Here is a 19,124-nt window from a genome sequence, read left to right on the forward strand (position 1 = left end):
CTATCCTATTGAATTAAGATGCCTGACTATTGCACAAAATAAGCACTTCTCATATTTTAAGTCTCCCTGCTTCCCCATAGATTGTAAACACTCACAAACAGGATCCTCACATTTTTTTTTTTTAGAGAAGATAAGACTTCAGTTGTAATTTATGTGATAATCTGTTACTGCTTTTGCTTCCTCCAGGCAGAGATGGGCCATAGACCAAAGATTTCTTCAAATCACCTGGATTTGCCTCCAAGGAACATGTCTTACAGTTCTGAGTACTAAACCAGATGTACATTATAAATGTTTATGTTACTTATTAACTAGAAATGTTTAACCTTTCCACCTACACTTGTCAAAGGATCTCAATTCCATGTACTGAACCATGACAAGCTCCTCTTCATTACAATGGTAAAATATTTCTGCTATTTGGACGAGTACATGCCTATAAAATGTTTGACTTGAGAGTGTCTTGCACAAGCATAACAATAAGATTATATGATTAGTCAACCAGAAGATTTCTGGAATAGATTTCTAGACATGGAGAGATGAAAAAACCTTAAGGCAATCTGTGTCTACATATAAAACTTCCTGGGTCTTTCAAATCCTTTTAACTTAAAAATCAATGAAACTGGTGCTGGGTTATACAACAATGAGCCTCTTGTGTAATGATGTTACTTTGTCAATACCTGTTCATGCCCTACAACGATATAAAGATAAGGATCCCTCAGTTTGGTAGAATTTACATCATCTATTGAAAACAATGGCTGGTCGATTGCTCACTGATTTTGGTGTTCATCTGTTGATTCTGTTGATTCTTTGCTTTTGTAGTAGAGGAGTAGCAGGGAAAACTACATAAAGAGATTATTTTGTCCTTTGGGACCACAGAGCCACAATCAAATTCTTCACTTTTATCAAGTGAGACAACGATGCACAGTAAAATGCCATCTATAAGGACATTACCACCCAATGTAATGCCTTGTATTAGATTTGCCGAGGGCCTGTCAAATCATAGCTAACAAACGTTTGTAAGAATGCTCGTTAGTGCTGATCTGCCTATGTAAAATTGCCATTGATTACCCAATGAACAAACGCTCGTTCATCGGGCAATCGCATCTGTTATGCAGGCACAAAAATTATTGTTTGCATTGGTAGCATATCGTGCCATCTAATCAAACTCTGCTGCCAACAAATAATGATTCTGTATGAGGAAGAGCAATGTTATTAGCGATCACTCCTTCCCGTACTGTGAAGTAGATCACTGCATGTAATTGCAGTGGTCTTCTTTAGTGACCAGCAGGCGATTGTCAGGAAGGAACACTTTCTTCCCGACAATCATAAGGCTCATCTCAGGGATCTCAAGTCTCCCGGATGTTTAGGGAGTCTCCCGCTATTAGATAGTGACGCCCGCATGTAAAACAATATATCCCGGAAAGGTTTACTCGCAGTAAACCTTTCCGGCAACCTGTAGCAGTGTCCCCTTCTCGGCGGGTGCGCACAGTGCAAGAAGAAGCCGATGCCAGCAGTCTGCAACGGCGCATCAGGCTGAGCCTGTGCGCAAGCGCGGGATCTCAAAGCGAAGGGAGGGGGAGGGAGGGAGGCACTGAGGAGTAGAAGGCGGCGCTGGGCACGAACGGCGATGCGTGCGGCCGGGCACCATGCATCCACAGACCTCCCCTGCTTGGGCACCTTAATTCAATGATTGACAGGTTAGTAAAACCAGTTTTTCCACAGAATAAAGCCACAAATAGCTTTTATAAGGCCACCTTAGAAATCAGAATGCTACCCTGGACATGAGCATATGTTTGGCTCACAGGGCTTATAGGTGGTGACAGAATCCCTTTAATCATATACATAAATATGATAATTTGGGGCAGGGTAATGAGCCCAGTCCTCCACACCATAGAGCAAAGTGTGCAGATACTACATATGTTTGGAAAATGTAATAAACATTTTGTGAAAGAAAAAAAAATGAAAACCTCCCGGAAATGAGAAGTGCACCTCCCTGAAATGGGTTTTTGCAGGTTGGGCTGTCTATCATCTGTAAGTGTAATACAGCCCTAAGGCACACATCATAGAGTTCTAAACCACGAGTAATCTACTGTAGATCAGTATTGCAAAACCTTTTTAAGCTAAGCACCTACTAGTAACAAGAAGTTTCATCTGAGTACCTACCAGAGAAATCTTTTGTTATAAAATAAGGCATTGCTCACTCTGCCAACTGAGGATTTTAGATACTTCCTCAGCAGTTCCTTCAGATTTGATGGGAAAAATTGCACAGTATTCAGTGTTATTCTTCCTTTCAAAATTACAGACACCACATTAAAGCCCTGATGGACCTCAATATAAGTTAGTGAGGTTCATTGGTGGGTCGTTGGCATTTGCTGTGTGATGGATCCTAGTACTTTTCCATGTAATGCTAAAAATTTTCCTTATGCCCCTCAAATTTATATAGGACATGTCCCAATTTGAAACACAAACAGTGCATATCACCAAACTCAACAGACCTCAAACTGGATACAGACCTCACACCAGACCCCATAAATAAATACATGGACCACAGACCAGAACTTCATGTATAAAGACTTTAGACCTTCTACCCTTGTTTATACAGGGCTACTAAAATGTTGACTCCTTAGAATTCCTAAAAATGAAAGACCCCAGACCAACCTTATATATACAGGTATTTGTGACAAATAGAAAAGGCCCTTCCTGTTGGCTGATGACACTAGAAGAAGTAACTGTAATTGCAAAAGTGTTTTAGTGTCATATAAAAGATAGCTTTTAATAGTAGGTTTAATAATATAAATAATATGAAATCAAAAGACATGCTACTAGCAAAGATAGTAGAAAGCTTCTGCAGGTTGGTAAAGAAGGGTAAAATGATCACACGTTTAGTGTAGAAAGCTGTGTGAGCTTATATCTCTTTGTGCTATGTCTGCAAAAGTGCCCACCACAAATAATTTGTCAGACTGACACCTTGATAAGAGGGAACCTGACCCTCCCTAGGCCCAAATCTTTTATTCCCTGCGCCTTTCTTCTGTTAAATCATCTAGGGGAAAGAAGAGAGGCAATATAGAAAATGCAATTCAAAGTAACAAGAGAGTTAAAGAGGACCTTTCACCGATTATGACACTGTGAACTAAGAATACAGACATGGAGAGCGGCGCCCGGGGATCTCACTGCACTTACTATTATCCCTGGGTGCCGGTCCGTTCTCACGCTATGCCCTCCGGTATCTCCAGTCACAAAGTTACGGTAGGCGGAGTCTGCCCTTGTTCTTCTGTAGCGCTGGCCAATCGCATTGCAGAGCTCACAGCCTGGGAGAAAATGACCTCCCAGGCTGTGAGCTCTGCGCTGCGATTGGCCAGCGCTAGAGTAGAACAAGGGCAGACTCCACCTACCATAACTTAGTGACTGAAATCTCCTCCTACTATAACTTAGTGGCCGGAGATACCGGAGGGAATAGCGGGAGAACGGAGCGGCACCCAGGGATAATAGTAAGTGCAGTGAGATCCCCGGGCGCCGCTCTACATGTCTGCATTCTTAGTTCACAGACCAGTGTCATAATCGGTGAAAGGTCCTCTTTAAAAAAAAAAACTGTAAAGGTGAACGAACTGCAGTAGGAGGAGGATGGCAGTGCATGGACAGGCATGTAGAGGAATCTGCAGGACAGGTACAGCGGTTCCTCTTCCTGCTGCTCGTAATTTGGCCAGCACCACTCATGTGTACAAATGCATCAGGTAGTTTGAGAAACAGTATAACCATCTTACATGACATAATAGTAGTTATGTAATCGGTGGATCTGCAACTGAAAAGATGAAAAAGGAGGGCACTAGGTAATTGTTCTGTTCATTCCAAAAAGTGGCAAAAATCTTGCACTAGTGACCTCAATAAGTCACAAAGCCTCTATTTTACAACATTTTGAGGCCAGGATTCTGAAGTGCAGGACATAAATCCACCAAATGTGCTGCCCAGCAGCTCAGTTCTTGTAGCTCAGGAAGACTGCTCTCCTCCGCACTGTGTGTGTCCTTCTTCTGCCTCTAATGCATAATGTGTATTTGGTAGTCCAAGACAATGGCCAATCTAAAATCAGGACTGAAAGTATCTTGAACTACCAAACACACAATGTACATCAGGTGGTCTGAGAAGGGGTGCAGCCATATTGGATGACAGAACAGGAACCTAGGAATTGAAAAAAGACAAATAATACTTCCTAAACAGTATAGCTGACAAGGCTTGTGTAGAGATGTAGTGTTCTGGGGAAAAAATCAAGCAAAAAACTTTATTCACTCACATTCAGTGAGCATACCAGTCCATAATCAGTCTGGGTAATATGGTCCATAATTCCCATTTAGGCCTTCAAATTAGTAAACCCCATTTGAGGGCCCAAATCAGTGTAATTCCAATTTACACCCCACTTAGTAATAATCCCAATTTAGGGCCCAATTCCACACAGTAGTAATCAACATTTAGGCCCTGTGGGGTTTTGCTCTGGTAGACAGGATTAGCGGATGCAGTACAGAGGCAACAACAAGTTCTTTGGATCAAACAGTTCAGTGTTTTAGTCACACTTTAGGCAAGTGACAAAATCACTATGCATCAATTCTGCCTCAAAGAGTCCTTGACCATAGCAGCACCAACCTGTATTCACACCAAACAGGTAGCAAGCCTTCATCCAGATGCAAGGCTCCCAGATCCCAACACAGAGCCATGGCTTATGAGCCCAGCTGCCGATTTAAGGACAGCCAGGTGCTGCCAAAACCTTGGCCGGCACTTAAAATCCAGTCCGGTATTTGACCTCACCTGGCTGTAAATCAACCCAGCAGCACATGCTGGGAGGAAAATACCTGTTTTCCCAGACCAAACCTCTTACTGTGTCACAACCCCCATGGTAATAATCCCCATTTAGGCCCCATGCCCCAGCCTCACTTAAGCTCCAGTTGGGCCAGCCATATTCACTAACCTTATATTTACATTGCCCATACTCTATAGCCCTTCTATGTATGTTATATGTGCAGTCTCCTATCTACCCGGTTCTCTGCGGCCTGAGAGAGAATGCACAGACTTGATGACTCATCAGTGCACACGTGTCCAGCACATTTATCTAGGCCTGCGGCCTCACTACACCCAGCAGCCAGATGCCACCCTTGCAATTTGATGCCAGGGCAACTGCCCCCACGATACTCCACTGAAAGGAGGGCACCAGGTTAGCGTTCTGTTCATTCCCAGTTTATGTGAATTTTTTTTAATTAAATGTAGGGTCACTTTAAGATTGAAATAAGGCAAAATAAATTAAAGATGTTAAAAAAAAAGAAGAGCAGCCATTCATAGAGTGATTCTCATGGATATAAATCAGCTGAGGATATCCATTAAGGCATATCCCCCTTAATTTATGCCCTCAACCCGACAGGTTAACTGTACAGCTCACCAACATCTGGTCAGGATGCACAGACATGTATGGCTCCACACAAAGCAGAAAAAGGAAAAAGGAAAATCTAGTATTCAGTAGAATAAAATGCTTCAGGCTTTTTTTTAGCAATCCTTATAAAAGTGTCAAAAAGGACGATGGCTTACGCGGTTCAGGCTTCTTCATATCCTTCATCATAGCATTTTATTCTTGTTATAAGACTGTGAAACCAATAGAGGGAGCTGTTCATAACTCAATAGTGCCCTTTATTGGGCTTCATAGTCTTCTGACAAGAATATTTGTCTTGTTATAAGACTGTGAAACCAATAGAGGGCACTGTTCATAACTCAATAGCGCCATCTATTGGGTTTCATAGTCTTATGACAGCTGAAAAACAAGGCAGATTCTGCTCATTTGCATGTCTTAACCATATGCCCATGTTTATACAAATGAGTTTTTTACAAAACTGTATAGAAAGGTTATTGAATATTATGTTAGGACAATCGGAAAACTTTTTGTCGCCCTAATGATATTTATCTAGGTGTGCAGGTCCACCCAAGCCATCCAACAGATGCAAAATAACTTTGAGGTTTACTGGTTCTCAGTCAGATGAGAGCTGGTTTGGAATATCTCATAGTGCACAAGGCTGGCATGGTAAGGTATGCTGGCTGTTATCTTTCTCATGGATAGATAGATGGATGGATGGCTTGCACATACGTGGCTTTTGGCATATAGCCTTTGTGTGGTTGTCTATTGTATGTTGTACATAATAGGAGTCTAAGACACATCCAGCTATCCTCTTAATGCTGTTGGCCAAACCATTTTGATGGGGTTTCCATCAACTTCTAACCTTTTTTATGAACCAGACACCCTCTTCTCTTTCGAGCAGGGGGTGCCTGAGATTCTCCCATTGACTTCCATTGTATTAAATTGTATTTGAGCACCTGAATTATTCGGCCGAGCACTCGGATCTACAGAGCATAACGATGCTCGAGCCGAACAGCAGTTCAGCCGAGCATGCTCGCTCAATACTAATGGTTAGCTGTTAGTTGTTCTGTTAGCAACATTGCAGAAAATGATCTTTCGTTTTCTCTGACTTGAAGCTTTTGTAATCTAGGTTGTTATCTGTAATCACTACCAATATGGTCTTCTGTATTTACTCTTCTCGGCTGCACTCTCAGTCCCCTAATTGTGGTTCAACTTTCAAAAAAAAATAAAAAAATTATATATATATAATAATAAATTATATATATATATATATATATATATAACAAAGAAAAAATGAATGATGCAGAAATAATGAATTGTAATCTTTTTTAAAGCTTTTGTTACCTTCCTGTTGAACTGGGTTGTCATAATGGACTTCCATAAGAACATATGTTGGGTCTGTTGGTGTTCCAATGGATAGGCCAACATGGGGTGGGTATGTAAATCCCTATAAAGAACAAACAAACAGGATAAGCAAAGCTTATAAGCAATGGTAGGGTGTGAAAGAATCCTTAGGAAGTCTACTATAACTTGAACTGCATTGTAAGGGCGCTGTCACATGTAGCGGCTGTCATGCAACATGTCCAAAATAGTCAGGATAGTGTGCATTGTTAATTAAAGAAGTAGTAAGTTCTGGCAGTTTATTAATGTAAAAAAGGTTTGCAAAAAAACTGTGATGCAATTTTCCAACAGTATCGAGTTGCCACTTCTTTAATTTGCAATCTGCAAAGACCAACAGTTATAGTTCCGTGGACTTTTACAGTAAAGAAAACAAATACAGTGCAGAAATATTATATATATATATATATATATATATATATATAGTATAGTGCAGGAAATTGTGCTAAGGAAGAATTAAGGAATACACCTGGCTTCTCTGACGTGGGAATGAGAGTAGTGGTTGCTCCTATAGCAATAAGGTTGGGAATAATTGATATAGCTACTGTAGTACATGCTGAAACTTAACTGCAAGAAACAGTTCTTGGGCAAAGAGAGAGAACAGACAGGGGCACATTTACTAAATTGATAGCATGATTTTAGACAGACCATCAAGACATGAACCACATTCATCTCAGTGGCTCAGGCTGGATGATAAATGCAGTCACGGTGCTTGGCTAGGCCCATTTGTTTAAGTATTGGTTGGATTACTATGAGACAGAATAATACAACAGAATTGTGGTGCAATTTTGATTCAAAACGTATAATCTTAGACCCCATCCTTTTTGGCGCAAATCAGAAAACTTTGTAGAAATCTTAATTTTGCCAAATTGTTCCTTAGTGTACGAATTTACTCCCCTTTTTAGATTGACTCTAGGTGCAGACACATTAGTAAATCTGAGCCAAAGTGGCTACGATTGAGTCAATGTTCATGGTTCTTAGAATATATATTCTCTATAGATTAATGTAAAATCATCATCCTTAGAGCTGAGAGCAGAAATTTAGCAATTTCTTTGCCTCTATCTCTGCTACACTGAGGATAATACTCAGCAGTTCATTTGTAACATTATATATTATCTATAGAATATTATGTGCACTATGGACAGTTTGTCTAATATTCCATTAAGATGACTAGCCTGGTGAACAAAACAGAAAAAGAAATGAGCTGAAATTACACGTGGAAATACTAAATATCTAACTGTAGTACTCACCTCCCCACCTATTGCCCAAGCATAAAGGACAGTTTCACATGTAAGAAAGATGTCAGGCATATTGGAGTGATAGCATTCATGCCCATATTCAAGTACTGTGTCACCAGCTTCTCTGTCACATTCATACAGCAAAATATGGTGTACAAAACTCTCATGACCTTCCTGTATTAGTGGTTCAACCTAAAAAAGCCACAAGAGTATAACTGGTAAATACAGAATAATATTAATAGTCATCTATATTATTTTCAAATAGCACACACCACAAAAAAAAAGGCTATCTGGGGTACATATATTCAAGACCTATCCAGGAAAGGTCATCAATTTCAGATTGGTGGGGTCCAACAACCACACTGATTAGCTGTTTCAGGCAGCTTTGGTGCTGAACACTATAGAGCAGTGATGGCGAACCTATGGCACGGGTGCCAGAGGCGGCACTCGGAGCCCTCTCTGTGGGCACCCACACCCTGAAAAAAGTCTGAGTGTACTAATATGCCTTAAACCTTTCCTGCCATTCATCAGCGCAGGACGCACCATGAACAGCACAGGCAGCGCACTGAATGTAGACAGGCTATTATAGCTACTACATGATAAAGTACATGAAAGATATACTATATTGGACTGTAGGATTCAGGTTAACTTGCCACGTTGGCACTTTGCAATAAATAAGGGGGTTTTGGGGTTGCGGTTTGGGCACTCGGTCTCTAAAAGGTTCGCCATCACTGCTATAGAGTGTATGGAGCAGAAGCAGAAGGCTCCATACACTGCATACGTTCCAGCACTGGCGTACTGCAGCTCAGCTTCCAGTCACTAGAATTAGAGCTAACCATAAGTGCCCTGGCATGGCCACTACACAGGGTACAGAGCTGCTTCACTGCATAGTTTTAGGTGCTGTGGCTGCCCAAAACAGCTGATTGGTGGAGGTGATGGGTGTCAGACTTCCACCGATCTAATATTGATGACCTCTCCTCAGGCTAGGTCATCAATATATGTAGCCTGGGCAATCCCTTCAAATTGTAAAACAGACTGGGGGAATTTATCAAGCTCTGCATTCCAGAATTTTGGCTTCAAAAGTCACAAAATAGGGCTTTGCAATTTTTTGGGCTTATTTACATTTAACATATAAAATTTTGTGAAATTTGGCATTTCCTCACTACTCACTTTTTTTAAAATGGACATTTTTAGCCTGTCTAGCTTATGTAAGCCAGATTTATCCACTGCAACTTTTTTAATTGTTGCAAAAGTTTATTGAAAATATTAGTCCAGTAAAGGGGTGGCATAGAAACTCAATTAACATCTCAAGACAGAAGTGTTAGACTTACAGATTTATAAATTAATCAAACTATGGTTTTTGACAAGTTTGGCACAAGTGATGGCGAAACAGACTCCTGCAAAACAAAATGTTAATTTTTCCCTCTTGATCAATCTCCTCCACTGTTCAAAAGACATATCATTATGGTCGTATTTGGTTGTTTGTAAGTTTAACTGTGCTAACTGGAATAAAGGAGTTGTTGGCACATCATTATACAAATTTGTGTTGAGTTTGTCCAAAGGGAAGCAGAAGGTAAAATTAAAAAGAGGAATTAGATTATTTTCAGAAGTCCTAAATTAAACAGAAGACTTTGTGTTAAAGGGAACTTGACATCAAGTTCATGCTGCCCGAACCATGGGCAGCATGAACTTTAGAAGTGTCCCATATTACAGAGAGTTCATTATAAGCTGGGCGCAGGGATATAAGTTCACAGCACAGCCTTGTTATGCCATGCTTGACTTCATTGGCTAGTGTCTCTCTATTTGTGCATAGAAAGAGACATGTCAAGCTGAGTAGGGCAGGAAGAAACTGCTTAGTGGACTCCTCTCCCCATGTCCAGACTTTTCTACCTGTGACTCGATTTTTAAAAAACATGACCCATATTCCCTCATGTGATTGCAACAAGGCTTCTTGGAAATTTTCCAAAAAAGTAGTGTATTTTTCAGTGCAATTTGTCACATAAATTTTTAGGAAAATCCACTGCATCATGCTCATATAGGGGGCATGGCTTAGTGACAAAGGGGCATTGTTTAATAGAAAAGGAGGCATGGCCTGCGACAATTTGTGGCAACATTTTGGCACAAAATTTTGTTGCCAAGTAAAACAACCAATAGTTGGTATACAGCTAGACACACGGGTCTATCTGTGCACCAATCTTATCATGCAGCATAAGCCACTAATATATTATCATACACTATGTTAGACAGGACTATACAGTGCGCTCTTCATTAGTAAATAAAAGGCAGATGCAGGTTAATTGGCCATGTGGTTATTCACCACAGCATGGTTGCAACCCGCCCACACACAGCCTGGATATTCCTGATTTATAGTGATTTGTGACAAATTAATTAGTAACAAATCAATTTCTTGGCTAATTTTGGCGAAGTTGCAGAATCCAATTTTTCAAAACTTTGCTCAACTGTACTTATGCTGTGAAATAAATTTGTGCCAAAATGACGCATGGTCTTTCCCAGCACTGGAAGATTCATTTCAGTATAATTACAGATAACATCTGCTGTATTCTGTAGTTATTAGTTAGGTAACAGCATCATCTAGCGGTGGTAAAAATGTAATGCACTTGGTTTTCTTGTTAATAAAGTTTATTGTATTGTGTGGAGTGCAATGCATTCTGGGAAGGAGAAGCCCAGTCTACATACAGACTACAGGACATCAGCAGAGCTGTTCTATGCAGTTCTCCTTCTTAAACTCAATCATCTTTGTACATGCATATCTGGTGAGAATTCTATCTTTGTATCAGGGATATTGTTATGCAGAGCTGTTCAATTAGCTGTAGTATTACTCAGGGAACATGTTATAGCTGTTAGATATTAGATATGTAATTCTATGTAAAGACAGCCATTTTGGACTAGTGCTCAGAGTTAATGTAATGTTGTAGTACATGCTGTTCTATGCTTTCTGCTGTACATGCATCTTATATGCCTTATACTTATACATGTCATTTGTATTCTTGTAGTTTTACCAATTCACAATCCTGTTGACTAATAAACAAGTTAGACTACAGAAAACAGTCCTCTTATTTGGAAGAAAGGAATGGTTTATACTGAATGTCAGACTGCACACTGTGTGAACGTGTATGAAGACAGAACAACGCATCTTAATCCACATCCATTTCAGCCTAGTTCAGCCTAGAGAATGCCCCATTGGTGAGCTAGCTGCAATAGAGGTTTCTAAAACTTGATGCACCAAAGTTTGTCACACTTTGCAATTAGGTGTAGCTAAGAACATAGCTCTCTGTCATAAGAAATCTTGTTGGGATTTCATGCAGGTCCATAGTTCAGACTGCATGAACCTTTCAACAGGTTCCTTTTAAGTAAACTGCCAACCTGTATGTACTAAAGAGGACTTTTCTTTTTTTTAGTTTAGATAAATACTTTTTCTTGCGGGGTACCCCTGCTGATGCTGCCACCCTACCTTTTTTTTTTTCAAATATCTCTCCTATGCCCCACTGAAGCCCCCTACAGTTTTCCAGCTTAGTATGTTAATACTGAGCATCGGTACAGGGAGGAGGAGATGCCGGGGTCTCTCAATGTGCATCTCCTTCTCTCTGGCTGTGCCATGATCCAATCACAGCAGAGAGCGTCATAGCCAGGGAGAAAAAAAGCTCACCTTCTCCGTGGCTGTGACGCTCTCTGCTGTGATTGGATCATGGCACAGCCAGAGAGAGGGAGACACTCCCTGAGAAACCCTGGCGTCTCCTCCTCCCTGTACCGATGCTCAGTATTAACATACTGAGCGGGGAAAACTGCAGGGGGACACAGTGGGGTGCAGGAGCGATATTTGAAAAAAAAACAGGCAGGGTAGCAGCATCAGCCGCAAGTAAAGTAATTTATCTAAACAAAAAAAAAAAAAAAAAACATGAAAGGTCCTCTTTAATTAGCAAATGAATTAATGAAAAAATGAATCCAACAGCACATTAATGTAAAGAAATAATTGAAACGTTTTTGGTTATGAATCATTTTGGCTCACCCACCGTACTCAGAATAAAGATTTCTCCAGATTGATGGTGAACAGGATTGTCTAAAAAAAAAGCCCCAATGACTCATAAGATTATTGCACAGTACTGTACACTGACGAATGCCAACTGCTTTTCTATTGAAGCTCCTGTATGCCCTCAGGAAGTACCCAGTGATTACAAGAAACATCAATGGCACAAATTTGAAGTAAAGGGAGGAAAATGACAGACATACAAGCACAAGTAAGGATCAGTTCACATTGATTTTGTAGTTTGCAAAGTTTCACAAGGAGAACGGTATTTACTTGTTTCACCTTGATGATTACTGTTAGTCTTGCTCCACAGATATTCCAAAGCAGGATTACAATTGCATGTATTGTATCTTCAACTGCACAATGGTATTTTTATATTCACTTTACTCACTCAGACCATTTACTTCACATGAGAAACTGTAGTACAGTTATGCCCCTTTCTACCAATTGGAGACCTAGCTACATCCCAAAAAAATCAATGTCATGAATCCAGTTAACCCCAATATTCATCTTCTCTTAAATCACACTCACTGAGCTAAGAATTGGACTAGTGTATGAAGAAGGCTTGAATTTTCTGTCTCTGAGAATGCAGAAGTCATCTATATATTGCTATATAAATTGTTAGAAAAAAAAAAACTTTGTCCTTTTGCCTACAGTGTGACCGCTACGTTACTTACAGTGACAATAAAATTAGTCTTTGATGCAAGGTTCCTGTGAACAGAAACATAAACCTTAGTTTCTTAGACTTCTGTATGTATTACAAGGGTACTGGAAATTGGAAAAGTAAGTAGCCAGATAAACTGTATTCAATTTTATTTCTTAGAGTTTGGGTAAAGTTAAGATTTAAAGAAGTGTGCCGGAAGTAAAAAGAAAAAAAACATGGCCATTTGACTAATGTAAACAATGAAGGATACATGGCTCATTCATTGGGTGAGGTCCTGTAGGCTAAACACCCACCAATCATTAATGGTCTATTAAAAGGATAGACAATGAATGTTTAAAGAAGAGCTATCACTAGTGTTGAATGAATCGAAGCATCTGAAGTGGACTTCGATACGAATTTCAGTGAAAATTTGATTTGGCGCAAAGCCAAATTTCCTCACATGAATTTCCATTGCAGCCTGCTATTGGCTGTTCTGGTCGCCAGATATTTTGATCAGCGCAATGGGGAAATGCAGCGGCGGCCATACAGGGATTGGATAGCCCCTATAACACCACTCTCATGAATAGCTTTCAGTATACAAGTTGGTGTTATCAGTGATTGAAATCATTGCTACAGAGAGAGCTATCAGTCACTTATAGCTATCCTCTGTAAGCCTTGGAAAAATCATTTTAACATCCCTTTAATCATGTTATTTAATTAGTGTTTAGCGAATCGAGCTTTGGATCATAGAGCTGAAGTCGATTCATTCAAACACCGGTTTTAATGTTGTCTCGATAAAGCATTAAAATGTATTGCCTCCATGTAGGCAAAATTTTGTCGAAAATTCGTAATCACATCTGTGGGTTTAAAAACATTTTAAAATAGCAATCCAAAGTCGGGTTTGGTACCAGCTGGTACTTCGTTACCAAACCCGACTTCAGATTGCTATTTTAAAGTGTTTTAAACAAGGGGCACATGTGATTACCGAATTAATTCACTGAAGTCTGGCGTGACTTTGGGTGAGACAAATTTTGCCTTTAGTTGTTTGTAGCAAGTGTGCAGTTTGTTAGCGCAAAGGTGTAAATTAGATGTGGGATTTATAGTTTTGATTTTGATTTGACATTATGATATGTATTACTCAGAATGATATTTCATGTGTGAAGATGCTGGAACTCATGCTCAAGTGGTATTCCTACAGAAGCTTCTAATTATCCTACATCTTATCTGTTATAGGTCAGACCTGTAGTTTTAGACATACTGTACTTTCAAAAATAAGGTGGATTGAGAGAAAAAGACTGAGGATGTTATACTTTGTGAGATTGGTTATCAAAGGTTACCCAAACTATGTTTTGTGATGATCATCTGCTATAGGGTTATTAGTATATGGTATGCCTATTTCATTTACTTTATTTGTACTTAAAGCAGATCTGAAAAATATGAATAGGCTACTATTTCAGCACATTTCAGGAATAGTTCTATCATGTGCATTATTAGTTCAAATGGCGCAAAAATGGAAGATGAGCAATGATAGATTATTATGGGCTACTTTCACACTTGCGTTTAACTTTTCCAGGATTGAGATCCGGTAGAGGATCTCAATACCGGAGAAAAATACTTCCGTTTTGTCCCCATTCATCGTCAAGGGACAAAACTGAAGTGAACAGAATGGGATGCTTCAAAATGCATTCCGTTCTGCTTGTTTGCGTTCCCATACCAGAGAGAAAACCGCTGCAAGCTACGGTTTTCTGTCCTGCATGGGATGATGAGCAAAACAGATCCGTCATGACACACAATGTAAGTCAATGGTGCCAGATCTGTTTTTTCAGACGCAATAGAAAACTGTTCCGGCACCAGTTGACTTTCATTGCTATTTTAAAGATAATAAAACCGGATGCGTTCATAATGGATGCAGCCAGATCAGGAAAAAATGCAAGTGTGAATGTAGCCTTAGACAGTTTCCAAAATCTGCTTTTTTAGACTGCAAGAAAAGAAGAACAGCAATATTATCATGACATTTGTGTTAAGCAGCATCCATTTTGCCTACCTCCTCCATATATTTAATCATAAGTATATAGCCTGTGTTTTCTTTATTTCCCAATTATCATTAATAAGGAACTTTAATTTTGTTGTATTGGCAAAAAAGGAAACTGCTGAAAAACAGCAAATCATCATTCAATTTAGAAAGTTTTTTTTTGCAAGAACACTGCTCATATATGTAATGTTTGATTATAACATATATATCAAGCTGTTGCTATACAGTTCTAATTGTTAACTTTAATTAATGTGTTTAATTGGTTATATTGAAATTAGACCTTCCAGGTTATACAAACCGGATTCCCAAAAAGTTGGGACACTAAACAAATTGTGAATAAAAACTGAATGCAATGATGTGGAGATGGCAAATGTCAATATTTTATTTGTAATAGAACGTAGATGACAGATCAAACGTTTAATCTGAGTAAATGTATCATTTTAAAGGAAAAATACGTTGATTCAAATTTTCACGGTGTCAACAAATCCCCCAAAAATTGGGACAAGTAGCAATAAGAGGCTGGAAAAATTAAATTTGAGCATAACTAAGAGCTGGAAGACCAATTAACATTAATTAGGTCCATTGGCAACATGATTGGGTATAAAAAGAGCTTCTCAAAGTGGCAGTGTCTCTCAGAAGCCAAGATGGGTAGAGGCTCATCAATTCCCACAATGTTGGTCAGAAAGATAGTGGAGCAATATCAGAAAGGTGTTACCCAGCGAAAAATTGCAAAGACTTTGCATCTATCATCATCAATCTAGAACAATCTCTGTGCATAAGGGTGAAGGCCGTAAAACCATACTGGATGCCCGTGATCTCCGGGCCCTTAAACGACACTGCACCACAAACAGGAATGCTACTGTAAAGAAAATCACAGAATGGGCTCAGGAATACTTCCAGAAACCATTGTCAGTGAACACACTCCACCGTGCCATCCGCCGTTGCCAGCTGAAACTCTACAGTGCAAAGAAGAAGCCATTTCTAAGCAAAATCCACAAGCTCAGGCGTTTTCACTGGGCCAGGGATCATTTAAAATGGAGTGTGGCAAAATGGAAGACTGTTCTGTGGTCAGACGAGTCACGATTCAAAGTTCTTTTTGGAAATCTGGGACGCCATGTCATCCGGACCAAAGAGGACAAGGACAACCCAAGTTGTTATCAACGCTCAGTTCAGAAGCCTGCATCTCTGATGGTATGGGGTTGCATAAGTGCGTGTGGCATGGGCAGCTTGCATGTCTGGAAAGGCACCATCAATGCTCCCATCCAGACGTCATCTCTTTCAGGGAAGACCCTGCATTTTTCAACAAGATAATGCTAGACCACATTCTGCATCAATCACAACATCATGGCTGCGTAGGAGAAGGATCCGGGTACTGAAATGGCCAGTCTGCAGTCCAGATCTTTCACCTATAGAGAACATTTGGCGCATCATAAAGAGGAAGGTGCAACAAAGAAGGCCCAAGACAATTGAACAGTTAGAGGCCTGTATTAGACAAGAATGGGAGAGCATTCCTATTTCTAAACTTGAGAAACTGGTCTCCTCAGTCCCCAGACGTCTGTTAAGTGTTGTAAGAAGAAGGGGAGATGCCACACAGTGGTGAAAATGGCCTTGTCCCAACTTTTTGGGGATTTGTTGACACCATGAAATTCTGATTCAACATATTTTTCCCTTAAAATGGTACATTTTCTCAGTTTAAACTTTTGTTCCGTGATTTATGTTCTATTCAGAATAAAATATTAGAAGTTGGCACCTCCACATCATTGCATTCAGTTTTTATTCACAATTTGTATAGTGTCCCAACTTTTTTGGAATCCAGTTTGTAGTTAAAAAGAAGCTCCATAGGCTGCACCTGTTAGAGAATCCATTACACAGCAACAGTGGTGTACATAGCAGTAAGGGCCCTAAAGAAAGGATCAAACCAGAGCCCCCCCCCAACACAGGACAGAAGAGTTTCTGCCTAAACCCCCTATGACCCTTGGGCCATTTTTCCACTGCCTCATTTGCTAAAAGTTGTTCCTTTAGAGGGTAGAGTCCTGACCAAGTTTTCACCTCCAGTAGAAGAAGGGATGATCCCAGCTAAGACTGGGCCCCCTCTTGCCCTGGGCCCCATAGCAGTCGCATGGTCTGCCGCTATGGTAGTTACGCCCCTGCACAGCAAGTTGACTTTTCTGTGCACTGGGGAAGACCATTCAACAATTTGAATCCCACAGACAAGCCAGTTGTAGTCCCCTAGTTTGGGACTTGTCCTAAACTGCAGCTACCTGTTGATGATGGATTCAGCGCATGGGCCAAGACATGCCTCTAGAGAGAGAATGTGTGATTTGGATCTTCAGTGGTGGGTGGCCGCTAGGCTTCAACAACACTGCCTCCATGTTTGTCCAAGGCATATTCTCAGGCCATCTTACCCATTTCAGAGACTGCAGATTGACTATATTCAGTTACCAAAGGTGGGACAGTATGAATATATCCTTATATATCTTGAATTTTCCCTTTAAAGAATGGGAGCTTGAGGTAGTTTAAATTTTCCATTTGCTAATGCTGCAATTTCTAACCTGATATGCCATCAAAACAGCCATTGATAAAGTCAAGAAAACTTTTTTTTGCCATTACTTATTTAACTCGATAACATAAAAAATAATAATTCTATATCAATACTTCTTTTATAGCTCTGTCAGCACAATAGAGGTGCTTACAGCAGTCTATATTCTGCCAATGCCTGAAGAAACATACTGTTTTAATACCCACCATTAGTAAATCAAGTACATTGATAGCATGCAAGCTAACATAAAAGGATGTCTGCAGGTCTCTGCCAGGACTTTTAATTCAATTGGCTGCCCTGCAGTATATTATAAGAATGTTCCTGCAGCTAAATAGTGAATATCAAAAATGTTATTGGATCATAAAATTTTATTTTCATCCAATTCCCTAATTTAAAACCTGCAGTGGACTTGCCAGGTGGGAACTTGTGTTTTATGTGTCTGTGGCAATAAAGCAGGAACTTGCTTACATGCAAGTCTATGTAGGATAACAGAATTTTTTTGTTGCTTCACCTTCCCTCCCCCCATACAAACATTTTATAGTTGACACATTTTTACCATAATTCTTACCAAACATGGTAATTTAAAGTTCACATACAAACCATGTACAATATCAGCACTACAGCTCCGCTCCTTTTAGTATTTGTTACCTGGAGTACACTTGGAGAAAATGTTATTAAAGAGTTATCTTATGTGGTTCCACACTAAACTGTGCCCTCTTTGTGAACTGTTCATGTTTATCCAAAGATCTTTTGGAAACCAGTAGGACACTGCCAAAGTTAAGATCTAAATCCTTTTAATACTGGTGCTTAAAACAACAATTGGCTGCCCAAAACAGACATATCTTTGTTTGAAATCTATTGATGTCTTTTTCCTAACTCTTTCAAATCTCTGCTAGTCAATTGATGTTCTAACAAACTATTTCACTTTTCTTTTAACCCTTTTTTTTTTGTGCATGTGATGGATGAACATTTTCCAAAGGGTTAGCAGTTAAATCAAATTAAAAAAAAAGTTTGGAGCTATTTTTGCAAGTTCTTCTATTGCATATGGAACTTAAATATTTTACTGTGAAGACTCTGCCAACTAGTATAATTAAAAAACAGTTTAGGGCAAAATATTTATCTTGTAATATGATATATTCTTTTTGTTACTGAGATAAAAATGGACACAATCAGACTGGACATCCATGGGCTCAGAACAGGACCCACTCCCTTGTGCACATGCAGTTTTAATGTACTGTAATCTATATTTTTTATATTACACACATAAGACATATCATATGAGGTCTAAGAGATGATTTTTTAATCAACTGATAAGAAAAAAAGACACTAATGCAAATTGAGCTCCAAACTGATTGTCTTTGCTGGACCTTTGGAGCCCATTTTTCAACCAGATCATGGAAACAATGGTACCGTCACCACAAAATGCAGTGCAATCTGCAGGTAGGAGGTTATAAAAGGAGAAGCTGAGCAGATTGATATATCGTGTTATGGGAAAAGACTCAGTAAAATGTGTAATTCATACAGTCATATCAATGCAATCTCATTGTTCATGTTAGAGGTGATATCAGTAATTGTTAGCATTCTCTGTGTAATGCTGGATTTCTACTGCCCAACCTGGCAGGCAATTATTGGGAAGGTCTGTTTTGTGGTCTAAAAAAATATATTAAGGTGCTTCATTTCATAAATTTGATGCAGGAACACAAAGCAAAGCCAGACTTATAACTGACACAAAAAAAAAATCTAATGATAAATGACCCCCTTACTACTATTGCACAATAAAACCCTTTAAAAAATGTTTTTGCATAGTTACATCCAAAAACCCATAACTTTTTATTTCTCTTTCTAC

The 19,124-nt window shown here is 39.5% G+C and overlaps 1 protein-coding gene across 2 annotated transcripts in view; it reads right to left on the reverse strand.

Moving 5' to 3' along the window:
• MOXD1 (monooxygenase DBH like 1) overlaps window positions 1-19,124 on the reverse strand; it is a 151,050-nt gene that overhangs the window by 49,103 nt on the left and 82,823 nt on the right. For both annotated transcript variants that reach the window (XM_044292465.1, XM_044292466.1), the window contains exons 4-5: window positions 8,032-8,211; window positions 6,728-6,830 (exon numbers count right to left, since the gene is read on the reverse strand). In XM_044292465.1, coding sequence (XP_044148400.1) covers window positions 6,728-6,830; window positions 8,032-8,211 — 283 coding nt within the window. The remainder of the gene's footprint in view (window positions 1-6,727; window positions 6,831-8,031; window positions 8,212-19,124) is intronic.

This window comes from Bufo gargarizans, chromosome 4 (assembly GCF_014858855.1).
Source record: "Bufo gargarizans isolate SCDJY-AF-19 chromosome 4, ASM1485885v1, whole genome shotgun sequence".
Taxonomy (NCBI): Eukaryota; Metazoa; Chordata; class Amphibia; order Anura; family Bufonidae; genus Bufo; species Bufo gargarizans.